This window comes from Struthio camelus, chromosome 2, assembly GCF_040807025.1.
Source record: "Struthio camelus isolate bStrCam1 chromosome 2, bStrCam1.hap1, whole genome shotgun sequence".
Lineage (NCBI taxonomy): Eukaryota > Metazoa > Chordata > Aves > Struthioniformes > Struthionidae > Struthio > Struthio camelus.
This window is the reverse complement of record NC_090943.1, coordinates 29,702,255-29,726,577: the sequence shown is the minus strand read 5'-3', so window position 1 is coordinate 29,726,577 and position 24,323 is coordinate 29,702,255. Positions and strand designations below refer to the sequence as shown.

At 41.1% G+C, this 24,323-nt stretch overlaps 1 protein-coding gene and 1 long non-coding RNA gene across 4 annotated transcripts in view; one reads left to right on the top strand and one right to left on the bottom strand.

Annotated features, from left to right (window-relative positions):
• LOC104143672 (uncharacterized) overlaps positions 1–5,393 on the bottom strand; it is a 10,415-nt gene extending 5,022 nt beyond the window's left edge. For 2 of the 3 annotated variants that reach the window (XR_693943.2, XR_011139618.1), the window contains exon 1: positions 85–5,250. This is a non-coding gene — a long non-coding RNA (uncharacterized lncRNA). The other variant, XR_011139617.1, reaches the window with a different exon arrangement.
• ASNS (asparagine synthetase (glutamine-hydrolyzing)) lies at positions 5,271–24,323 on the top strand. The gene is made up of 12 exons (XM_068934922.1): positions 5,271–6,280; positions 7,630–7,912; positions 9,876–10,113; positions 13,605–13,790; positions 14,092–14,193; positions 16,320–16,447; positions 17,027–17,153; positions 18,553–18,659; positions 19,262–19,362; positions 21,692–21,773; positions 22,039–22,194; positions 23,320–24,323. Exons 2-12 carry the CDS (start codon positions 7,664–7,666, stop codon positions 23,527–23,529), a joined length of 1,686 nt encoding a protein of 561 aa, XP_068791023.1. The 5' UTR covers positions 5,271–6,280; positions 7,630–7,663; the 3' UTR covers positions 23,530–24,323.

Genomic DNA, 24,323 nt, shown 5'->3' with positions numbered 1-24,323 from the left:
AAAAAAAAAAGAAGCTTTATAGAAATGTTGGAATTAATGTTGGAAATTATGCCGTTAGATTAGTAAAAATACCCATGTTGTTACCTGACATCTGTGATGAAAGCTCAGGTACTGTTCGGTAGGAATCAGAATGCAGAACAAAGCCTTCTCCTACTTTGCAATCATTAATTGTTCAATTCTTTTAATCCTTTTGAATTGATACTGCATGTTGGGTTATTTAGAATTTTTTTTCTCCTCATGAGGTGCTACTTATGAAAAGAGACAGTTATTAAAAAAAAAAATCTGTTGCAAGAGTTTCTAGCTGGGAATAAAAGACAATCTGACAATCTGTTTTACTGTTTATATGACAGTAGTAACAACAACAACAACAGTTTACCTCTGTATAGAATCCAGAATTAATGCCTAAGAGGAAAGCAGAGTAAATTGCCACCATGAAGGAACAAGGCATTCATCTGAAGGGTTCAGTACTTTTTGATTTAGCAGAATTAGTAAGAAGCCACTATACACTGACTGCAAAATGGTCTAAATTTCAGTGTGTACTTCTGTGACAAAACTGGAAAAAATGTCTTTTCACCATTACAGCTTTGTCATTTGGAGAAAATAACTGGCTTAGTGTATATGTTTATACAGCTTTTTATTCCTCACACTGCAGTGTTACATTTGCAAGTCCAGTTATTTCAGCTCAGAGACCTTTGCTGTATTTGTTCTTCACCCCTGTTCATGATACAAACAGAATAGTGTGACCATTCCTCATTTTGAGGTAAGAACTCTACCTAGTGATGGGAAACAGCAACTGCATTCGTAAGCTTTAGAATAGCGTTTCTCAATCCCTTATAAACCAAAGACCATCTAACTGTCTTAAAAAAGACGATTCTCATGCAGCATTCATCTATTGTTATTATTACTCCTCTATTTTTCTTAACTGTATTTAGGAGAATATAATGTATTTAAGAACATTTTGCTGAACGCTTTTCATGTCGTCCCGACCACTAGTAGCATGCAGATCAGAGAATGAAACATGCTGCTTTAAAAGACTAAAGCAGCACTGCTGAGGTGTGTCAAACGGACTTCATTAGAATCCTGTCCAGTTATTCCAATTCTGTATTTTAAGTCTTTGTTATACACTTTCAGGCACGGATTTAGCTGCTACAACTTTATACCACCTAGCCAAATCTCAGCAAAACGTGGCTGTATACCAGATGAAAAGGATCTTGTTTGCATTAAACAACACATCTCTTCAGATGGGCAAAATATCACAATGGGTAAATTATAATGAAAAAGTGAACTGAAGATTGTAATTTTCAGTTAATCCTCCCACGTTGACCACAACTGTTAGTCTAAATGCCAATCCAACTGGCACCTAATCTTTCTTACTGTATGAGAAAGAGCCAGAATTTAAATTAGTTCTACCAATGTGACTCGCAAATTCTGCTTTATATTATGGAATCAGTATCAGACAACTACTTTTTCTGTCTCGTTCCACAAGCGGTTAAAAAAGCATACGGAATGGTTTTTTTTATTTTTGTAGGGGGAGAAAGGTCCCCCAGGGAAGAGAGAATAAATTACACTGGACTTCTTCTCATTAGCTAAGTCCACTGTTATTCAGTTAAAGTCAGCAATGTTTCATTCCTCTGTGGTCTGAAGCCTCCTAACAATATGCTGTGCCCACAACATGCACTGTATGGCCAATAGCTCTGTCAACAACCCTTGCTTGTCTGTGCTAAGAAACACAGGGGATAATGAAAAGGCTGGGATGGTAAAAAAGGATGCTACAGTAGTGCAAATGTACTTTTGGTCTTTTGTATAGCCAATAACAAATCGCCTTATTTTGTTTTCTCTCTTCATACTGCACTAGACGTGCTTCTCTAGTACTTTAGTGAAGTTCTGAACGCCCCAGCTCTAGAAAAAGATAGTCTTCTAACACTTCAGTGCTGTGACCGCTAATTAATTGTTGTCAAGCTTAATAAGCAGAAAGAAAAAGGATTAAATAAGAGAGACTACAGCAATAGGAACTGTCAGTGGGAGAGACGACTGCTTTTTATACCAAGAGATGGGAAAGAGGATCCTGTCTTGAAGAGACAAATAGTCTGTATATCCTTTAAATGTCTTCCAAAGCAAAAGAAAATAACACAGAGGAAAACAAGAAAAATAGTCCCTATAACTTTAAATATCTCTAACAGCTCTGTAGCTCTGTTAGGTTAAGAAGTTCTTTAAAAGTCACACACTTGGTGCACTTTGAAACGTGGGGCAGTGCCACTAGGTAGGCTAAATGACACGAATGAGAGGCTATCTCACAGCAAGCTACAGATCCCCAAAGAGCTTTTAAATTCCATAGTTTCTCTTTTCACTTTTTTTTTCCAGACATGGGGATTAAAGCATGGTTCTGCTTGAGATCTTGAGTGTAATTACTGAAGATTTAACCCCGTTACCATATGTTACTAGCATGTTACTATTCTTGTGGGTAAGAAAAAACAGAACGCGAAAATGGCTTTGCTCTCTGTTTAAGCATATCCCTGACATATACCCATATATTTGGGATGTCAGACACGTGTTACCAGACCATCTGGCACTACACATCTTGCTTGGTAAATGTACGTGTATCTAGCTACATACCTTTGCATTTGTCAAGCTAGTCCAAAATATGAAATACAGTATTTATGTCAACCGATGCAGCTGGGGAGGAGGAACTAATCTTCTCCTTCCACTGAGCCCTACCCACCACTTCTGCCTCCCAGTACGTAACGGCCTGCCAATGCTATCGTGCTACAAAGACATTTCTGTGTGGCTCCATTAGGAGAAACAATCTTCTGTTTTCAAGCTTAGTCCCTGCCCTAGAAAATTTTCTCCCATCTTCTCTTTGGGCTGCACTGCTGGATGCATCATGGAGAAAGGTCTTTCCAAAGTGACTCTTTCCTGGCAGAAATGGAGCTGTACTGTAACTCCCTGCACCCAGAAAGGCATTACAGCTTTATCATGGTGTGCATTCAGAACACAAGATATAAATGGATAAAGTACAGTAGATGGAATTAAGCACCACCGTAATTTGTGGATGCTGACAAACACAAACAAATCACAGTAGCAGACACGTTTGCTTAGGCCTGTGATGACACATGGGAAAGTGCTGTGCTGCAAATACAGCATAAAAAGGGCATCATCAGAGGGAAAAAAAAAAAAAAGGAGAAGACAGAATTCTTGGTGATCTGTGCCCTGCTCACTTCATAAATAAAAACTGCGAGCAGTCACTGAGAGCTGAAATAATGTGATGAATCTGGAAACTTGAAACTGCTGATTCCCATGACTCCATCATAAACCACTTATCACTGGAGGGTTAAAAAAAATGCTACCGCAATGCAGGATGTATTCAAGATCAGATGGAGAATAGCTGGCCCAGGTTAAAAAAGAACACTGGATGCAAAGGAAATCATGGCAGTAGAGCTGCACAAGGGCTGTGGACAAGACACATATCCTTGTCCTCCCCGTGACCAAAATCACTTTTGTTTTCTCCCCCTTTTAATAGGAAATATTTCAGTATTATACTTATTATCCTTCAAATTACTGGTGATGAAGAACCTTTAACGATCCACATATATGTAGATGGTCTGGCATAGCTATTTGCTAGGTATTGCCATGCAAAAGGGTGGTACAGGGGGTTGTATTGATGCACATCAATAGAATTTTTGATATTTTGCAGTCCTGCCTGTTCCTAATGACCTGGGCCAAGAAACTATTCTGAACAACCTTCACCATCAACAAATGGTCTTCAATTCCTGCCTGAGAAATTGCAGAGTATGTGCATTTGACACTGTCAGAAAGGGAAAAAGCTTTCTCTAATATGTGAGTCTCGCTACTGTTTTCTACTTCAAATCTTGTTTTCTTGCCCAGCCAAGATCACAAAACCAAGCTGAAACTTGTTCCTTCAAGCAGAAAGCCAGAAATCATGAGGGATACCTCCAGGAAGCTGTATAGGCTGTTAACTTGTTAGTCACCGCTTTGAAAGTAAAAGACTTTCACTATATATCTCTTTTAATCACAAATTCTGACTTCTCCAATTTCTCCTCAGTATTGCCTCCTCTTCAAGTAGATTTCACGGATCTCATGGACTTCCAGTTTTCCAAATATACTGGCGGTACTGTATCTAATGGATGCAGGAAAAGTACTAAATTTTAATGAAAAAAAAAAAAACCCTGAGGAGCGTAGACTTTAGTTAAGAGCAATGCTCAACTACCGAGAGTTCCCAGCTCGGTCTAACAGTAACACAGCCACGACAGCTACATTAAAATACATTGATTTGGCTAGCATCAATTTAAATTCTTCTCAGCCAAAATGGAAAAATAATCAGTTCGCATACTGCTAAAACTTGCTTTTGGGGAGTAAAGGTGGAGAAGACCTGGAGAAACTAGTACACATGTGAATGCCTGCAAGAAGGGGAAGAATTGAGAGGAAAGACGATCAAGAAAAGCAGAACTGTGGCACTGGGCCATCCAGCGCTGTATGCAGACTTGCTGATAGAAACCATCAAAGAGCACTGCAATGTAAAAGGAGTGTAGAGGGCTACTTGGGGATCGTGTTCAAAAGCGAAGAAACAAATAAAAACTAGAAAAGAACAGAGACATCTCAGTTATCATCTGCACTTATTTTAACTACCAAACAGTAAAACTGCCAACGTGTAGAAGAAATAGGCTGTATCTGGGATTTCTCCCATTAGTCCTATATACAACATCACAAACTCCATTAAAACAGAGGATGAAACATGCAAGGCATATCAAAATGAAGCAGTTATCCTCATACTATTTTTCAAAAGTGGGTAGTAAGGGGGAGAATGAATATGTGGCAACTACCCAGCGTGCCCTGCTGTTGCAGACAATAACAGGCCGTAGGAGGTTTAACTCTTTCCTGGCTGTGCTTGCCCAGACTTACTGGGCAACTTTCTGCAAGTTGGTTCTCACCTCCTTGCTTCAGGTTCTGCATGAAACTCTTCTCATTTTGCCAAATGGTTTGTGATTTACTACTGTAAAGCAATGTATGAGATATGAACCAGGAAACGTACATAAAATGAAAATCCAGACAACTTTATCTTAGTGTTTTCTTTAGGTTAGAAAAGAAGGAAAGATACCAAGAAAAAGCTTTTGACAAAAAGCACAGACCAAAAAAAAAAAAATCGGTTCATGCAACACTTCTGTCATTTCTTGTAGTCTTTCAAATGCACAGTTGGTGATATTTAGATCCCTAGCAAACAAACAGACAGACAAACGGGACACGACATACCGAGTTCACCGACGCAGCCACGGCCCTCCTTTGGGCAGTGATGCGGTGCGCCACGGCGCGCGTTCTCGCTCTGCCCTTCGCGGCTGCCCCGCGCGGCCCCTGCGAACGGGGCACGCGGCGGCTGCCCCCAGCCCCCCTCTGCCGAGGCCAGCCCTGCGCCCCGTGTTGAGGTGAAGCCCCGCTGGGCAGACAGACGCGACCTCCGCCTTTCTGCCATCAGCCACGGGGCCTACTTCTCGCTAACCAACATCGGCACGCTCTCCTTTCTTTCTAAAGCCTAAGAAAATTCCTTTTGAAGACTTCTTAAACCTCCTCTTTAGATTCTGCCCGCCGACCTCCCCCTTTTGCTAGCAATCTTCATAACCGGCCCAACTGTACAGAGTTTTGAACTAAGTCCACCAAAGCAGAAAACGAAACTGCGCTGCACGCAGACTGCTACTAACGGCTCTCCAGCCGCGCGCGCCTGGGCCAGGGAAGGAAGGTTTATGTTTAACACATCACTTCCAGTCTTCAGAGCTGACCGTCCTTCAGACGAACGCTCTCACAGGGCAAAGGCAGCAAGGCGAAACTAACTGCCCCTTAATGACGTTCAGGCAGGCAGCAAAATTCCTCTACCCTACGCAGCTACTATTCGGAACCAAGCGGAGCACAGCCAGGTCCCCGTACGACGTTTCTAGAGATACAAACTCTGCGAGCCCTCTCTCTTCCGGAGAGAGTTGAGCTCGACCCCCGCCGAGGCGCCTCCGCCGGCCCCGCGGCCGCAGGGGCAGGGGCAGACCGCGGCCGCAGCAGCACGAGGGCCGCCCGCAGGCCCCGGCGCGGCAGCGAGAGCGGGAGGGAGGCAGGTGCATGATGAAATTTCTGCCGGAGTTTCAGCAGGCGGGAGGAGCGCGGCGGCGGGGGAGGAGCGCGGCGGCGGGGCTGCTCGTACTGGCTGCCGAGCCCCGGCTGCAGTCGCCTCCTTTCCCTCCACAGGACGCGGAGAGCACGGAGGTTCCCCCCGCGCCGGTACCGGGTAAGGACCGGGCGGCGGCGGCAGTTTTGTCCCTATGCTGCCGCGGGGCTGCGGGCGGGGAGGTGGATGGGCGAGCAGGGGCCGGGCCGGGCCCGGGTGGGCGGCCTGGCCGCCCCTCCGCGGGGGCCGGGGCGCCGCGGCAGCCGGAGGGAAGGGGCGGCGGCCGGCGCGGGGTCTGCGGCTCGGCCCGGCTCGGCTCGGCCCGGCTCGGCTCGGCCCAGCTCGGCTCGGCCCAGCTCGGCCCGGCCCCGCCGCTCGCCATGTGCTGCGGCATGAGTCATGGCGGCGGCGGGGTGCCTGATCGGCGCTCGTGTTTTTTTTTTTAAAAAAAAGACATCCTCGCTTTGAAATTTCATTCAGTAAAACAGAGTAGCCGCCGTGCTCTTCCTGGCTTTGGCAGTCGTGCTTTCCTTGCCTTTTAAATTCATGGAAGAGCTAAGGGAGCCGCAGGGGAAACGGTGCGTGAAATGTGGCAGGCGGGAAGTCCTGCCTAAAATGCCAGCTAGGGGCGGGAGGAGGGAGGACACCGGCAAAATCTGCTCGCTCCCTCGCTGGGTGTTTTGTCCCTTGCCTGCTCTGGAGTTGCCCAGCAGGGCTGGGGGCGACGGGAAGGCCCCCAGACGGGACCCAGCTGTCGTATTTCCGTAGCGTGTAAACCAGCGCTTGGGAAAGGGTTTTGGAAGTGCCCCCGCTCTGGCCCTGCTGGGCTGGGCGCCCCCTTGCCCAGTCTGGCCCAGTCCGCCCAGGGGGCCCGCGGGGAAGGAACACGGGGCCCCGGCCGCCTCCCTGGCTTGCTGAAACGCCTGGGCTGCGCCAGCGCTTTGCCAAGCGGATGGGTGGACGGAGGGAGGGAAAAATCCATGTTTCCCAGGTAATTAACCGTGTAAACAAAGATTGATGTCATCGTGCCTGAAATGAAGGAGCAGTACTTGGATTCGTCTAGTTGATAGCCCTAGGGCTGCCTTCGTGCCTTGATGAGTGACAGCGAGAGGAGAACAGCTCTGTTCCGAAAGAACTGAAAGAACAGTTAATGTTTCCATTGACATGATGCTACTTCACCACATCGTATCCAGTACCTGATAATGACTTATTCTGATTATATTTGTGCTCTGTAAGATGTGTAAACACCGTTGGTGCACCTAAAGGTGCATGTGAAAGGATGCATTTTGTGGGCTGGGCAAAGGTTGCTCATCACGTTCTGGGTAGGTTGTGTTTTACCTTGTGCTAGTAAAGTCTGATATTCTCTTGATGACTTTTATGAGCAGAGGCTATTGAACTGTCAAGAAAAGTGTGTCTATGTTCTCTAGGTATCAGCCCTTGTTTATAACGTTCATGTTTTTATTGCACAGGTTCTGCATTTTTAGGTAGATCAACGGCTTCACGATGTGTGGCATCTGGGCCCTGTTTGGAAGCGATGAATGCCTTTCTGTCCAGTGCCTAAGTGCCATGAAGATCGCACATAGAGGTCCCGACGCCTTTCGGTTTGAGAACGTCAATAGATTCACCAACTGCTGTTTTGGTTTCCACCGCCTTTCAGTTGTTGATCAGCTGTATGGCATGCAGCCTATCCGGGTGAAGAAATTTCCATATCTGTGGCTGTGTTACAATGGAGAAATCTACAATTTCAAGCAGGTAAAAGTGTGTTTTCTTTTTTATCTCAAAACTAGTGCGTATTCAGAAATGGTGTAAAACGTGGACTAGAATACCAGAAAGCTGAAAAAGGTTATTGAATATTTAGTATTTAAAAGCAGTAAATTGTCTGAATGAATTGTGGCAGTAAGGTGACTTAAACACACACTTAGCCTTTCATACTGAAGAAAATCAGGTTTTAATTGAGAAACGGGAAATGAATATTTTATAGCTTGAGGTTTGATCAATGTTTCCAGTAGGCCACAAAAGTACATAAATGTCTGCTGCTTAAGGCAGATGCTTGGTGGGATTTTTCAGAGCCACCTAAGCAAATCTCTTACGTTCTCCAGGGTGAAAAACAATCAGCAGCTCAGTACTTACTTCCTCAAGTGTCTAAATGTCCCTCATAGCAGGTATGATACCTTAATAGCGTTGTGTGCCTTAGTCCCCGCGCTAAGATGGTCTGTTTCACCTATGCTAGGCTCGTAAGGGGAAGTGATTCAGAACGTCCACATTTGGGGTATGAAGTAACCGACTTACACGTCTAACTGGTTCAGAATCATGCTGAAACTGAATGCTGAAAATGAATCATATTGATGAATAATCTGAGATGTCTTAGTATTTCTAACACTTGGGATTTTGGAAGTCTGGTTTACATTGATGTCTTTGGGGATCTGATTGAAATGCGATTTAAGTCCTGTTTTTTTTTTCCCCCCCCTTTAAATATTTGGCTAGTTGGATGTACTTCAAGACAAAGTGTATGTGAAATGTATTGTACCAGCAGTCTGCGTGTCTTGCTGTGTTTTGCATTGTCTCTTCCACTGTTGAAAGCAGTAAGGATTATTCTCCATCACGTTACACGCTGAATCCTGTGTGGAATTTATGCAAAACTTCCATCACTGTCAGCAGGAATTTATTCAATTGTTTTCATGATGTTATGTGCCTTCTTTCTTTGTAAAGAGATTTTTCTTTCATGTTTTCAGCTACAAATAGGTGGCTGAAACCTACCTAGGAAAGAACCATGGATGAAACAGCCATCTCGTTTAGGACAGTGACTTACTTACTGACTCAGTCTGGGCCAAGACTTTGCCCCATAAATAAAACATAAACCAAAGAACCATAGCTAAAAGTGTGAAAACACTGATTAGGTGGGGTTTCATGGCTTTTTAGTGTTTTATTCCTCCCCACCCCCTGGTGTCTGGTAAATGCTGAAAGGACTTTAAAATGAGCACTACAAGAACATGAAGTATATTTGGTCTAACTTAGTCTGGCAGCTAATTTCTTCCTCCCCCGCTCCATCTGGACAGGCAGAGTAAAGAATTTAGAAGAGTGGAGGAAGATAAGGCAAGAGGAGATTTCTGTGTGAATGAAAAAGCAGTGCAGAGTTGAAGGGGCTGCATAAGGAAAACAAAGTTTATTTCCAAAGTCCTTTACTCCACAGAGCCGTGATCAGTGTTATAGGCTTGGAGTGTCATTGTTTGGTTTGTTTTTTTTTTAATGTAAATATCACTGTCTCTATCTGATGAGAAAGGGTAATTGAGAGATTTGACAGAAAATGATGTCAGTGTTTCTGAAACTGTAATGGGGTAGTGGGTGGGACTCCTAGAAGCAGTGGCTGCCTGCTTTGGCCTTTTGTCTGTGGGAGATGGGGAGGACAGTGTTCCTGAAAACCAGGGTCATGTGTTTGCAATTTTACATCCCCAAATAAAAATGTATCCCTGAAAACTTTCCCTGACAAGAATCGCTAGACTGCGGAATAAATCTGCATTACCTGAGAGGAGATGCCGGATAATATTTTGAACACAGAAGCATCGTGTTTGTCTTCTACTGAAAAGTTTACGTAACTTTTGAACAGTAATTTACAAAGTAACTTGTGTTTTTCTGTTAAACAAATATGAGCATTTTTTTTCTTAATTGATAAACAGTCAGTGTTTACAAATGCTTATTTTTGTTTATCGTTTCTTAGCTGCAGAAGCAGTTTGGATTTGAATATCAGACATTAGTGGATGGTGAGGTTATCCTTCATCTTTACAACAGAGGAGGAATAGAACAAACAGCTTGCATGCTAGATGGGGTATTTGCTTTCATCCTTCTGGACACAGCAAACAGAAAAGTGTTTCTGGGAAGAGATACCTATGGAGTCAGACCACTGTTTAAGGTGCTGACTGATGATGGATTTTTGGGTGTCTGTTCTGAGGCAAAAGGTAAGACTAGTTGTGTTTAGTGCCTAAATAATCTTAGGTGTTGTTGCTGGAGAGAAACTTTGTCATGCTCTTCTTCTAAGTGTGAAGAGAAAGTGAACTGTACGTTCAGTAATAACACAACAAAAAATACTTTTGAACAAAGGCAGACTTGGAAGAATTCGGGGGCGTAAAAGGAAATACCTATTCCCATTTTAAGCATTGCAGCCTCTCCAAGGCATGCACATGTGTCACTGGACCCGTGGGAGGATTATTCCTTCTAGAGCAGCGGCTAGAGACCAGCTAGGTCACCTACAATGCCACTAGATCCTTATACTTCAACATATGAACTACTGCAGCAGTACTCAGTACTGGGTCTCAGCTATTAAACAATGAAAATGGTCAGAAAGCATGTAGCTGCTTCTTTGCTAAGTGGAATGTCTCAGAGACTACGCTCCATTTCTTAGAAGGAGACTACATATCCAGTCAAAAGATAAAAGCTCAGTCTGAAATCCTGTGCCAAATATCTCAGGGAGTGGGGGTAGCAAGTACCAATATTCCAACATATCCAGAATTTTACTGGAAGCAAGGACCTAAAATTTCAGTTACAGTAAACTGAGATGACGCAGGTATCCAACCTCCACTTTAATTGGGCACCAAGAAGTAAGTTTCAAAAAAAAATCCCTTCCCCAAAAAGGGGAACTGCCTCCAAAATTCTCAAGGCTAAAGGCAGAGTTACTTCCTGCCAAAGACAGTAAAATGGGCTGGAGCAGATGGGTTGGGTAAATGATACGAAAGAAAATTAAAGCAAATAACTACAGGTGATCATACCCATGATCCAATAAAATCATTGCCGTCTCCTAGGCAGCACGGAACTCACAGAAGTGGCTTGTGAGCAAGGGAGGGAACTGTGCAGGGGTTCTTCTCGATGTCTTCGCCCTTCCAAAGGGGGTCTGATGCCTTCTGGGGGAGCGGGAACAGGTCTTCCTTTACCTTCAGCGGTTTAATTAACAAAGCAAAAACAGATAGCGTGAGGAAAATGATGATATTCTTCTAGCTCTTAATCTTGACTATCTGAAATCGCCTCTTCATGCGGACAGAAGAAAAAAAAATCACCAAAGTGTACAGTCAAAGGGGGCTCAAACCACCTTCAGAATACCTTTAGAGTCAACTCTTAATTCTCAGCTCTGTGTTTACATGTCTTACAAAAAGAGTATTTCCTAATGCCAAATCATCTTCCAGCAAGATACAAAGCATGTCCAAATAAGATATGACATTCGCAAGCAGTATGAAGTTTAAAATGCAAAGAAGTTTGAGGTAATGCTAACCTAACAAGTCCAGGGAAAAACAAAAATGGGTAAAAGGGGGGGAAAAACTACTCTAAATCAGAAGAAGAACAAAAAACATTGAAATGAAGAGATAAAATACAGATAGCTGAGCTTCCACACTAGCCAAAAAAAGCATTTGCAAGGATCGAGTTCTAACTCAAGCCAATATTGGAGAGGAACTCAAAACACAGGATAGACTCTGCTCATCTATATTATGTATGCACACCTCAGACTGGCAAGTGTAAGGACCCCTCTAGAGAGTTATTGCTGGCAACGTATCTTGAACTTTAGAGACAAATGCATCTGCAATTTCAAGATGGTTCCTAGTCTCCATTTTAACATAGCATCAATAAATATCCCTTTCTCCACAGACAAAAAAACCAACAACTACAAAGCTCACAGAGCCAGAAGCAGACCCTAGCATGTACTACTGAGAAACAAGTGCCTCCCAGTGTAAACATGTATGGTTAAAATTGCTGGAAAAGGAGAATACTCTTAAGCGTGAGGGTAGGAAAGGGACTGGGGAAGACAGAAGTGACTAGCGACAATATTATATACCTAAAGGTCGTGGTAATAGAAGCAAGTAGGTTTGTTTGGTAATCCTGTTTTGAACTTGACTCTCTACCAGGTTAAAAACACTGTAATTACTGTCCTTTATGGATTCCCATAGCTTGCTGTTCAGTAGTACAAAATAAAGCAACATGTCATTAAAACGAGAATCCCACAGATGGGGTAAACTTCTGAAGAGGTGTAATTATCCTTGAGCTCCCTAAAATAACTTGCTTATTTCATTTTGTAATTCTCTGTATCATATTCTGGTATCAATTCTGCTATCATAACAGTATTGAACCAAAAATGTTTAATGTTACTCCAAAGTTGAATGTAGTGCATAGAGTTAGACTTGTGCCTCACATTAATTGCATATTAATTTTGTTGTCAGACTCCAAAGCAGGTTGAGCCCTCTACCAGTAGAAGTGGTACTAAATCTGTACCACCTCTGCTTCTTGGGAGAGAACAAGGGAAGAGAATGTTTTAGGAATTGTCTCTCATAAGATTACAGTGGTTTACCATTCCCCTTGTAAAAGCAAGTGAATAACTTTTCTGTGGAGTTGTTCAAGTGGCATCCACGTGGCCAACTCGTGCAAAACATTTTTTTTCACAAGTGGAATGGAAATGAGACATGGCCACAAGTCTGATTCTTGGTATTCATTAGCAGCAGTATGGATCAGTGTGGAACTAACGAGTTATGAAATCACTAAACTAATGTCAATCACTTTAGTGATGTGGTTTCATTAGAAACCTGTTGTCATATTGACTGCACTTAATTCCAAATATAAAACCAGCTATCAACTATCAGGTGAATTCTCATAAGCATATTACATCTTCACCTGGTCATCGTAATAGGAAGTTAGAGAAGAGCTCTTCTAAGTACTCGCAGGAATAAAGTGCTACTTACCAGTTATTAAAAGCGTCTTTTCCTTGCTATCTGCCTCAGCTGGGGATGATTAAAACCTAGTGTGTAACCTGCCAGAAGTAGAATCAGGTTCCATAGTGGCAAAGTTGTGTCCCACTTTCTGAGTGAAAGATCTCTAATCACTAGATATTTTATAAAAAGGAGAGGTAGCTTTTTGTCACCGAGTTTTCTAAAGGAAGGGTTGTAGCTGCCCACATCTTCAGCAGACGACCAGTTCAGAGAGCTAAGGTGATCCTGTGTGGCTGTGAGTCAGTCGCCACGTGCTGGAGAAGATGGACTTTCAGGCCTCTACTTGTCATTAGTGTTGCTTCCACTGATTAGCTGCTTTCTCATTGCAGCAGAATTTTATTGTCCCGTTCTGGATTCTGTACATTTTGCTGGGCTCTCTGGAGGGACCTAATGCTTTGTTCTGGCCTCTAAATATCCGAAAGCGAAGTACTGTGTTATCTGTACTGCTGGGTACGCTGGCATCGCTCTCTCAACCCACACTGCAACTGAGGAATCCTGAGATACTGCATTTTTTTCCCGTATATCTGTGTCAGCCAGGGCAGACTCGGACTTAAAATGTTGATTTTACACCAAACTTATGTTCTGTAGAAAATATTTGTATATGTTTTTAGTACAGGGGCTGTTGGGTGAGGTACAGCATAACCATCCTAGATTGAAAACTTAATGACTCTTTTTTTTTTTTCCCCCCGCTGTTGTCTCTATAGGACTTACTGACTTAAAGCATTCAACATCCTTGTGTCCTAAAGTGGAACCATTTCTTCCGGGTCATTATGAAGTGCTGGATTTAAAGCCCTCTGGCAAGGTTGCATCAGTAGAGCTAGTAAAATTTCATAGTTATAAAGATGAACCACTCCATGCTGCTTATGATACAGTGGAAAATTTGCCTTCAGGTAGTACAGCAAAACAATTGCTCTTTATTTTGATTAAAGTGGAAAAGTGATAGTCTTTGAATATAAAACTTACTTGGGTTTTAAAAAGTGTCACTTGAAAAATCTGAAAGAACCTTTATAAAATAGGAACTTAATACCTGAGAATTCTCTTTGTAAGTAGTCATGTGGAAAGAACTTTCATATCCTCATAGTCAAAGGAAATGCAGATAGTTATCTCTTTTTCCTAATTGCATAAGCCAGCAACGTCCAGGTTACACTTCTTTGATTTTTTTTTTTTGTTTGATTGATTGTTTCTGAACAGGTTTTGATCTTGAAACAGTGAAAAGCAACATCCGTATTCTGTTTGAAAATGCTGTTAGAAAACGTCTGATGACTCACAGAAGGATTGGGTGCCTTTTGTCAGGTAAGTAGCAAGAATCATAATGATTGTGTGTCTTCTCTCTCCTCCTTCACCCACCATCTACCAATTAGAAGAAAGTATCCTGGCTGTTCTGCTGCAATGTGTCTGCAATGTGCCTAAAGTGATCTGAATCTTATTTACTTTCTTAGTTACAAAGAACTCATTAATGTTTCATAATGTTGTTCAGTTTACAAGTATGTAGAAGGTCTTATGCTTTAAAAATTGACTCTGGGCTGGGATGTTAGATTGTTGAGATACTGGCTATTTTTAGCTAAGAAGAAAAGCAATAGTCTATTGAGAAATCATCTCATGTACTCTTAAACATATACAATTTATGCTTAGGTTAGTGCCTAGAAAGAAAACTTAAATCATTACGTTCACTTTGCACTAAATGAGCCTAGAGGAGAGCCTTGGCATGTTTCAGATAGCAGGAGGAGCGGAGGTTCTTAATTGTCACCTTTTATGCTTTAGCCTCCGTTCTAGACTGCCTTTAGTTTACCAGATTACAGAGGAGCAACTGGACCAAAATTATTTGCTACGCTGTTTTTTCAGGTGAGGTAATAGTTTGTGGTACAGGAAGTTATTCACTGACTTAGCTGATCAGTGCTGTGATCTGATGGTACAGTATTACAGAGATACGTTAAAGAGAGAAGGCTTTGTAGCCAAGACTGGCACTTTCTTGCTGTGGTTTTGTAGCACTTTGTACCTCTAGTCAGAGCTCTGATATGCTGTTCATGCATACACTGAACGTGAATAATTATGCTAATTTATTTTGCACCCTGTTAGCTGTGCATTTGAATGAGAGAGGATGAGCAAGGTGTTACTGTTTGGACCCTTTCCTTACTGTGGTGCCATCTGAGAGGGAGGTAGAGGAAACGGAGAGATGTTTCAGATATCAAATTAGAAGATGGCCAGCAGCTCCTCGGATCCACACCCCTACTACTATATATTAGTAGTGAAACTAAGCACCGTGCTTGTATAACACTGGAGTATCTCAGTGCTTCACAATTCTGAATGTTTGGAGCATCACTGATAGAGAAGTGCTTTCTTCTCCAATCGCAAAGGGAGTTCTTCAGCTTCACCATAGAAGCTGAGGTTTTGATTTCCCCACATTCCAAGTCCTAGGCTGTCAGTCTGATTTCTGTGCTCGCCTTTTCTTAGACTCTCGTGTAACTTCTGCAGAAGGAAAATTTTAACTAGGAAGCATACCCACAAAGGAGATGAATGTGGGAATAGGTGCTAATGCACTCAGCTGACAAACTACATACAGACTGTAGGAAACAAAGAGAAGAGGGGTTTGCATTGCTCTTGTTATAACAGCAGGAAGGTGATGAAGAACAGGTATCATGCTTTGCTCAGTAAGTCAAAGGGGAGTAGCCAGTTGAAGTAGTCAGGGATTAGCAGAACTAGCTAATGAGAATAAAAAGGTGGAGCCTTAGAGTACAGCTGGGCACCTTGTGCCTGTCTTGGGGTTTCTTTGTTTTCCAAACTTTTCTAAGCCCTCCTCGAATCCTGCTCTGGGAAGGCAGAGGAGGAAAAAAGAGAATGTCACTAGTGAACCTTTTCACTTTGAAGAGATGTTTCAAAAATTGATTTCACTTAAAATGTTAAATACACTTTTGAAAAATGATCAGGGAAGAGTGGAATCCTTATGCTAAATGATTTGTTCTTTGTTGTTTTGTTGTTGCTGAACTTCAGTGTAGTTCTATTTGATCCAAACAGCAAATCAAAAAAAAAAAAAAAAAGAAAATTACATGGTTCTTTTAATAGATTATCAAGTGTGTAAGTGTGAGGAAGATGGAGAGAGCAGTTTTGAAACAGAGAATAAATTCCATTATAGCGAATTTGGGAAGGAGCGTGTTCTGTAGTGGCTCAGTGATTTCAGAACAACTTTATACCTTAAAGCAAGATTTCTGTTGATGTTTCTGACATCAAAAGTACTCATAACTGTTACTAAAGATGTTCCACAGTCACCTTGTTAAGCAGAGGTGAATGTGCAGTTGCAAAAAGTATGTGTGATTCGGACAGCTTAAAAATGAAACGCGCTCACCAGAGTCACTATCCAGAGTCAGTGTCTTTAAAGTGTGGGGGGAGCCAAACACTTACTCAAATCATTTGTTTCTTTGAAGGGGGCTTGGATTCCAGCTTGGTTGCAGCAGTTCTTCTGAAACTGATGAAAGAAGCGAACATCAATTACCCTTTGCAAACCTTTGCAATTGGAATGGAAAACAGTCCTGACATACTGGCTGCCAGAAAGGTACAGTAAGCTTGTTTTCAGTTTGTCTAGCACTCATCAACTCGGAACAGTATTTGTATATTCATGGTATTAACTTCATGGTATAGTATTAATTGTAATACTAATTATTAGTCATTTATTTTCTCTTGACATAAATCTTTAGTACTTTCCCATGCTGCCATTTGTATGTGTGTTAATTATGGCAAGTTAGTAAGAGCCTTGTGCAATCTAGATACCCTTTTGAGCATCTGGGGTACACTTTTGGGTATCCAGGCTGTCATGACTTTTGAGCTGCATTTCTCTTCGTGGCGAATATTGAGTGTATTTAGAGCCACTACAGATTCTGTTATGCTCTGGGCGAGCATCTGGATGATCTGTTTTAACCCTGGCTGAACATAGTGTAATTAGGGAAACTCCATTCCCTTTGATGAAGGTACTACTGCAAACAAAGTGGCTGCCACAGTATTGTCTTTTCTTGGCCTTTTGTCATGTAATTCTCAGTGTCTGCAGCAGAAGGGAGCTGATGGTTTCCCACAAGGTGTGCATTTAAAAAATGTTTTAAATTGAAAGCAATACATTATCATAACCTTTTACAAACAGGTGGCAACGCATATAGGCAGTGAACATCATGAAGTAATATTTAATTCTGAAGAAGGAATTCAGGCATTAGAGGAGGTTATCTTCTCCTTGGAAACATATGATATAACAACAGTAAGAGCTTCAGTTGGTAAGGTTTTTAATAATACTCTTTGTTTTATATTATCTGAATATAATTTTATGCAAAACCATGCAGTTGTCTCCTAGATCCTTTAACTGGTAGGACTTGGGAACTAGCACACCCAAATTCTATTCCCTGCTCTTGTGTATAATACCAGACTGAGGCAAAAACAGTTATTAGTTTCAAAGTTGCTGAATGTATAAAACAAGTATCAAGAGCTCTTCATGAAGCTTTGGGATGAAAAAAAATATCAAAAATGAACAGTAGAACAGGTAGTCTAGGTTTTCTGGTCTGGTGAGTATGAATGTAGGAGGAAGGTGAAAATTTAGAGGGTATCCAAGGCACTGAATGCTGCAATAGCAGAAAACAGTTATAGTTGCCCTATTCCTTGCCCTGTTTTAATATTGAAAGTGATATATTTCTTGTCACCCTCTGGTAACTCATGTACGCCCAAGTCGGGTAGACTTCTTATACTGTAGATTTGCTTCTGAGAAATGAAGGAAGTCACTAGCAACTTCTTATAAAGGGTTGCCAACCTGATAAAAATGAAAAACCCTAATCTAAAGTGACCTTCTGTGTAGTGCAAGCTACAGCATTTTACCCAGTTACTCTTGTGTCAGCCCAAAACACTGTAAACAAGTTAGTCTTCCAAATAGGCAGGACAGTTTTGAAAAGATAGGCAAAGATCCCTCAGTAGAATTTGACTTGAAGAGAGGACTTTGCAATGAGAAATATTGAAAGTGTTTTTGTTCTGTTTTGTTTTTTTAAATAAGCTGTCATCTTTATATTTTTTCTGGATGTTTTTGATGCTTAGTGTGAGGTATAATTAAATAGATCCATTTCGAAAGGCCTCTACTATTTGTATTATTACAGCACACTGTTTGGAAAGATGTAAAGAGGGGAAGAACTAACTCTGATTAACAAATAATTCTTTAAAAAAATATATTTACATATTGGAAAAAAGTACCTCATCCAGTTCAACCCACAGTGGCAGAGAGTTAAAGAGCAACTTTTGCTGGTATTTTTGTTCTCCATAGCTAGAAGGTTTGTTTAGAATTGTTCCGGTATTAGACATGCACTGAAGTTGTACGTGAGTCAAAAGAACTCTTGTATGTGTTTCTGTAGGAATCCTCCAGCGTTCCCAGTGTCCAGGACACACATGGCTTTCTGTTAGTTTAATGGCTAACTATAAGGACAGAGTTTAGATGTATTTGCAGTACTTAGTTTGTGTGACCAGTGATGGTTTTGAATAACATTGAGATGTTATTTTAGTGTAGTGCAGTTTGCTACAGAAGAAAGTAGGGTAGGAAAGAAACTTTTGCAATATTAAATTAAAACTGTACAAGCTGTATATAATATCATGCATATAACTATATTTGGATAACTTTATACTTTTTTTTTTTTTAAGGTATGTATCTTGTCTCCAAATATATACGCAAGAAAACGGATAGCGTGGTCATTTTTTCAGGGGAAGGCTCAGATGAGCTAACACAAGGATATATCTATTTCCATAAGGTAAATATATTTGTTAACAGAAAGCCCTGGAACTGCTTGTTTTCCTCTTCAGCACAATCCCTACTGAGATTTCCAGGTGTGAAGTTTGACAGTTGCACTAGCTGTGTACTTCCTGAGACTTTTTCCTGAGCCACATAAAATCTGAGGGATTCAATTCACTTGAAAAATAACTTTTTTTTCTTTTTTTTTTTTTGAACTTCAAATTTCCTGAGACTGTTATTCTGGTATGTATTCTTTATTAGTTCTGAGATTGCTTAGATCCTACTTAAGCTCCTGAAAATGAATATGGTCAAAATTGACTTCTCTATACTTTCAGTAGACAGTGATTTATTTACCAAGGCATGTAAAAAGCTTATACCTTGTATTGTATCTGAAGAGGTATTGTGTGCTTATATGCATAGGTGGCAGGCAGAATCCCAGTAATCAAGTTGCATGTATTTTCCTCAACTCTGAGACTCACTAGGCATGCTTGAATTTTTCACTAAAATATGTCACAGTTCACTGTGTAGTGATTGCTACAATTCCATATGCAGGGCAGGAAGTAACTGTTCCCTCCATGCAGCTGTATTAATCTGTATGCTGCATGCTTATGTATGTTACAGGCACCCTCTCCCGAAGAAGCTGCAGAAGAAAGTGAGAGGCTTCTGAAAGAACTCTACCTATTTGATGTACTTCGTGCAGACAGGACTACTGCAGCCCATGGGTAAAACGTAGTCTCTTGGATGCTGAGGTCACGTGGGATTTAAGAGCCGAAGTGGATCTTAAAAGTCCTGCTGCCATCCAGGAAATATTGTGATGCAGGATAATCTTATTCCTACTGGCTATGCCTGGACTATTCTAGGAGGAACATCAGTCTTTAGAGTAGTAGTAGTAATTGGGGTAGACCCCATATTATGCTTGAGCTCAATAGCTAATAGAACTTGAGACACCACCCACTGTGGCAAAATGGGCTGTGCTGACGCTCCAGATATATGCTGGTGTTCAGGGTCCCTGCGCTCTTGAGTAGGTCTGAGGCAAGGTGTGAGGGCTAGGAGTCTATAGGACAGGCAAGCCTGGTCTTCAAAGTGATCATCAATCACATTTCTGTTGGTAAACATTACTAGACAAACTTGCTATAGAAACTCATGCAGCCAGTATTTTACTGAAGGAAAAGTTTTGGCAGGTGAGCAAAGACAGATTTCAGTGCCATTCCTTAATGGTAAGGTGAAGAGGGAATGAAGATCAGTGTCTAATTGTATCTGCTTAGAGTAACTCCTGATTCTAAAGCAAGAGACTGCTGTAGATTTGTATGCCGACATGAAACTGAAGATGCAGCCTGAAGGAACGTGAGCAACAGCAAACCACACTGCAAAATTGGATCCTGCCTTTGTGATTGTAGAGACCTGCTGTGTTGCCAACTGATGCAGGAAATCTCTTTTCTCTGGCATTGTAATGGTCTTTATAGAAACAGTGAATTAGAGACAATAATATGCAGAATTAAGAAAAGCTGGGGGGCTTTTTTGTTTCTTTGTTTTGAGGTTTGAACAAAGAGGAGTTTTGAATGTTTGTTTCGAGGGTGTAATAGTAAGCATGCATATGAAGAATTAAAAAAGCAGATACTAAAAGAAAAAAATATATACCTTCAGTCAGGTAGCTGACTGCAATAGAAAGGTATTAGGATACAGTCTGTGTGATTATTAACTTAAAGAATCACTCAATGTACACAGCAGAAAATGGAGTTCGTTTACGAAGTAAGTCCATGAAGTAAAAGGAGAATATTGATGAAAAGCTGGGTAAGGATGTGAAAGAAGTTGGTACCCTCAGCTAAGCAGAGAGCTTGCATGACCAGCAGACTTGCATTGTCATTGATCCTGCCACAAAATGAATAAGCTGATTTCTTATAACTTTCTTATGTTTCTGTTTCCTATTTTAAAAAATGGACAGGGTGCAGGATACCTGCTGTTTGTGTTGTGATTTGTTTTGTGCTGAAAAGATTGGCCACATAATCAAGACTAGGAGAAGGGAGAGAATTACCCATACGGGTTACAAAAGAAACTGTAGGAAAAGACTTGCAATGCAAATCGTGTGTGTGTGTGTGTGTGTGTGTGTGTGTGTGTGTGTGTGTACAGGAAACTGAGCCTCAGCACTTGGTTGCCGAAGGATAGTGGGTGTGGTGTGGGGGGGTTGGGGTTTTTTTGTTTTGTTTTTGGTAAGATGTGTATTTCCTGAAGTGGTGGATGTTTTTTATCAGAGGAGAAGCTACCGAAGTGATGAGATTTTTTTTAGAATGCAGGATATCATCGCCATTTGACTTCAGTGAATAAACATTTCACTTTAAAGCCAGGGTAGCTTAATATCTCTTGAGGAAACAGACTAACTGAAAGGAGTTCTTCCTACTAAAGGTGCAGTTATTGTGCATTTATTTGTTGCCCTCAGTGTCCTTAGAAGCAGCAGTATATCTGAGAGAATATAAGCAAAAAGACTTCTTACACATACATCTGCCACTGGCATAGGAGAGAACTCATGCAAGTACTGCAGAATCAGTAGGAAATAGCTTTAATGGTGGCCATGTGAGGGGGGTTCTTGTTTTTTGAAAACGTGAACAAACGTAGGTGTCAGAAGTGACAGTACTCTGGTCTGTGACATCCTTACAAACGCTGATGCAAATTCCAGTGGGCAACTTGCAGATTTTTGGCAGTTCTCTGGGGGTAATAGGATTTTTCAATGTCTTTATTTATGTGGAGTAACAGAGGTCGCAAATTCTACAAAATAACTGTAGTTTTTAAATTGTTATATGAGAAATTGTCCAGCAGATGGCGTCATAAATCATTTGAGAGCTTTAGTCAATAAATCCCACACAGACCATATGCTTAACTTTCCAAATTGATGAATAAAATGGAGATAGTCGTGAATATGTAAGTTCATCTTCTGAGTAAAAGCAGAAAGCCCTATGTTATGTGAAAGACAGGAAAATGTGACTGTTAATAGAGTTTATAAGCGGATGACTCACTGATTTAATTCAGTCTATCATCTGTTTTTTTTTCCTTGTTTAGTCTTGAACTGAGAGTCCCATTTTTGGATCATCGGTTTACTTCTTATTATTTATCTCTACCAGCAGAACTGCGAATCCCAAAGGTATGCAAACCTAGGGTGGGACCCAAACATAAGCTTACAGATCAATTGATGTACGTACTAAACGTGGCTAAACTGCTGAATTCAATGCAAGCCCTCTATTTAAAGCTAAGCACTCTTTAAATATTTTGCCAGATTGTTGGACTACTGGGAAACCTTTTCTGAACAGACTTCTGAAAGAAAACTATTTCTTCATACAATGTTTAAAGCGAGATCTTTGTACTGTAGTTCCTAAGGCCCATGATGTTATTTGTTGTTTTGTAAACAGAACGGAATTGAAAAATATCTTTTAAGGCAGTCCTTTGAGGATTCCAACTTGCTTCCCAAAGAAATACTCTGGAGACCCAAAGAAGCTTTCAGTGATGGTATAACGTCTGTAAAGAAATCCTGGTTTTCTATTCTTCAGGACTATATTGATCAACAGGTATAATATCACAAATTTTTTGTCTTTCACATTGAGATGTATTGAGAGATGGCTTATAAGGAGGGACAGATCATATGCTTAGTTGGGAGAATAAATCAGTAACTTGAGCTTCATGGTGGAAGAGCAAGATGGATGGACGATTGTTGTTTAAAACTTATCTGAGCTGCTTAAAGGCATTTGAAATAGATACAAAGCAATGTTAGAGCCTGGCAGAAATGCCTGTATAAGGAAATGCACATCATTTAAGTATCTGGATTGCAAATTAGATTGTGTGTAAGCAAACACAATTTCTGGGTCACGCACAAAGCGGCTGCTTCAGCTGAAGCAACTTGCATGAACTTTGTGGCTGAGTAGCAGTATAATGACTTTATAATGTCCTTGCTTGCTTATTTCATTTGTTTTTCCCAGTCGTGCCTAGCTAAGCCCCTTTTCTTGTGAAACCTCTTTTTACATGGCCAGCCAATGGAAACTTACGGTATTTTGGCTTTGAACAAAAAATAACCGCCTCCTTTGTGTGTAGAGGTGGTTGAATCACTGAGAGGAAGGAATGACAGAGCTCCGTGTAACTGGGCCTGTGGACAGGCCCTTGTCTGTCCTGCTCCCAGCTGCTTATACCCAGCTATCCTTCTCTGCTATGTCCACAGGAAAGAAAGTAGTTGGGTCAGGCCACTGTGCTGTGCTGCCCCTACTGAACCTATATTGCTGTAGTAAGGGCAAACTTATTTCATGGCTGTGGGGGGCTAGGCAGCGTGTTGGCCGTGGAAGCTGCTGTAGAAATGACCTCAGCTGGTACAACTTTTCATCCTCCCTCTTTTAGCCAACTTAGCAACTGCAGGTGTCTTTTGCCTCTGCATCCCCATGTCTCGTTGCTACGAGCTTGGTTGTACCAGTAGAGTCAACAGCTCTGAACCAGAAAAAAAAAAAAAAAGCCAGGAAACTCCTTATGGGAGTGGCTGAAGATTGCTTTAAGTTTTTAGAAGTTTTTTTTTTTTTCTCTCTTTAAACCTGTGGCCATTCAGTGTTGAATCCTTGTATGCTGAGGTGACTTTAAGTTGTAGCAAATTGAATGGTATAACGTAAAAAGTGTATTTGCAGCTTAATTTGAATTTTGCTTGTATCTTTTAGGTTGATGACTATCTTTTGGAAAAGGCAGCGGAGAAATACCCTTTCAATACTCCTAAAACAAAAGAAAGTTATTACTACCGCGAGATCTTTGAAAAGCATTACTCAGGGCAAAGCAGCTGGCTGCCCCACTTCTGGATGCCAAGATGGATTGAAGCTACTGATCCTTCTGCTCGCACATTGAAACATTACAAGTCAGCTGCACAAGAATAGGCTGTTGAAATAACTCCCCAAATGGAAGTGCTGCAAGCAATTTGCATGCTCTCTGCTTTAAAAAAAACAATAGGTTATGCAAACTTGAAACTGAAATGGTATTTAAGATGTGTTTTGACAATGCTATTGGAAATAAGAGCTCTCTGTGGTTAGTATGCTAATATAAAAAAATCACCCTGCTATACAAAAATATTTGGGAAATACTTGGAAAAATTCTATATGGACAAGGATTTGGCAGCTCTGTTCTTCATGTGACCTTGATTGTATTCACTTGTCCTGTGATCAATTAATATATTTTAATTTGAGCTCAGTTTTGAGGACTTGAATAAGATTAAGTGATGCAAACTGCTGCCAGGTCCTCTGTGCAAAGGAGAATTTCACCCTAGCTGTTTAGTGCATTTGTGTACCTGGCTGTGGGATTCATTCTGTCTATATTATTCTGTTCTGAATGTCTTTCTAATCATTCCTATGAATCTTGGTCTAGTTTTCAAGAAGTACTTATGTATATTCTTATGCAGAGGTGCTTACTAGAGGTTATAGTAGTGATGGTGCAAGGTGGTACTTAATCTAATTAATGGGAATCTTATTCATTACTGTAAAACCATCAGTTGGCTGTTTTTAATCTCTTAAGTATATCCTCAGCCTAAAAATATTGTGACTTTTATCGAAGAGCAGAACAGACAAGAGAAGCCCAGTTATGTCTTTGTTTCTAATTCTAGGACTTTAATTTCTAAATATGTGGACTTTATTTTTTAAATGTATTTATTCTTTAAAATATAATGTTAATTGCTTGA

Bases quoted from the DNA above. Each gene is read 5' to 3' on its own strand.
- ASNS (XM_068934922.1), top strand. From the start codon at position 7,664: ATGTGTGGCATCTGGGCCCTGTTTGGAAGCGATGAATGCCTTTCTGTC. The intron at 19,363-21,691 runs GTAAAACGTAGT...TTCCTTGTTTAG, and splicing joins AGGACTACTGCAGCCCATGG to TCTTGAACTGAGAGTCCCAT. The intron at 21,774-22,038 runs GTATGCAAACCT...TTTTGTAAACAG, and splicing joins CAGAACTGCGAATCCCAAAG to AACGGAATTGAAAAATATCT.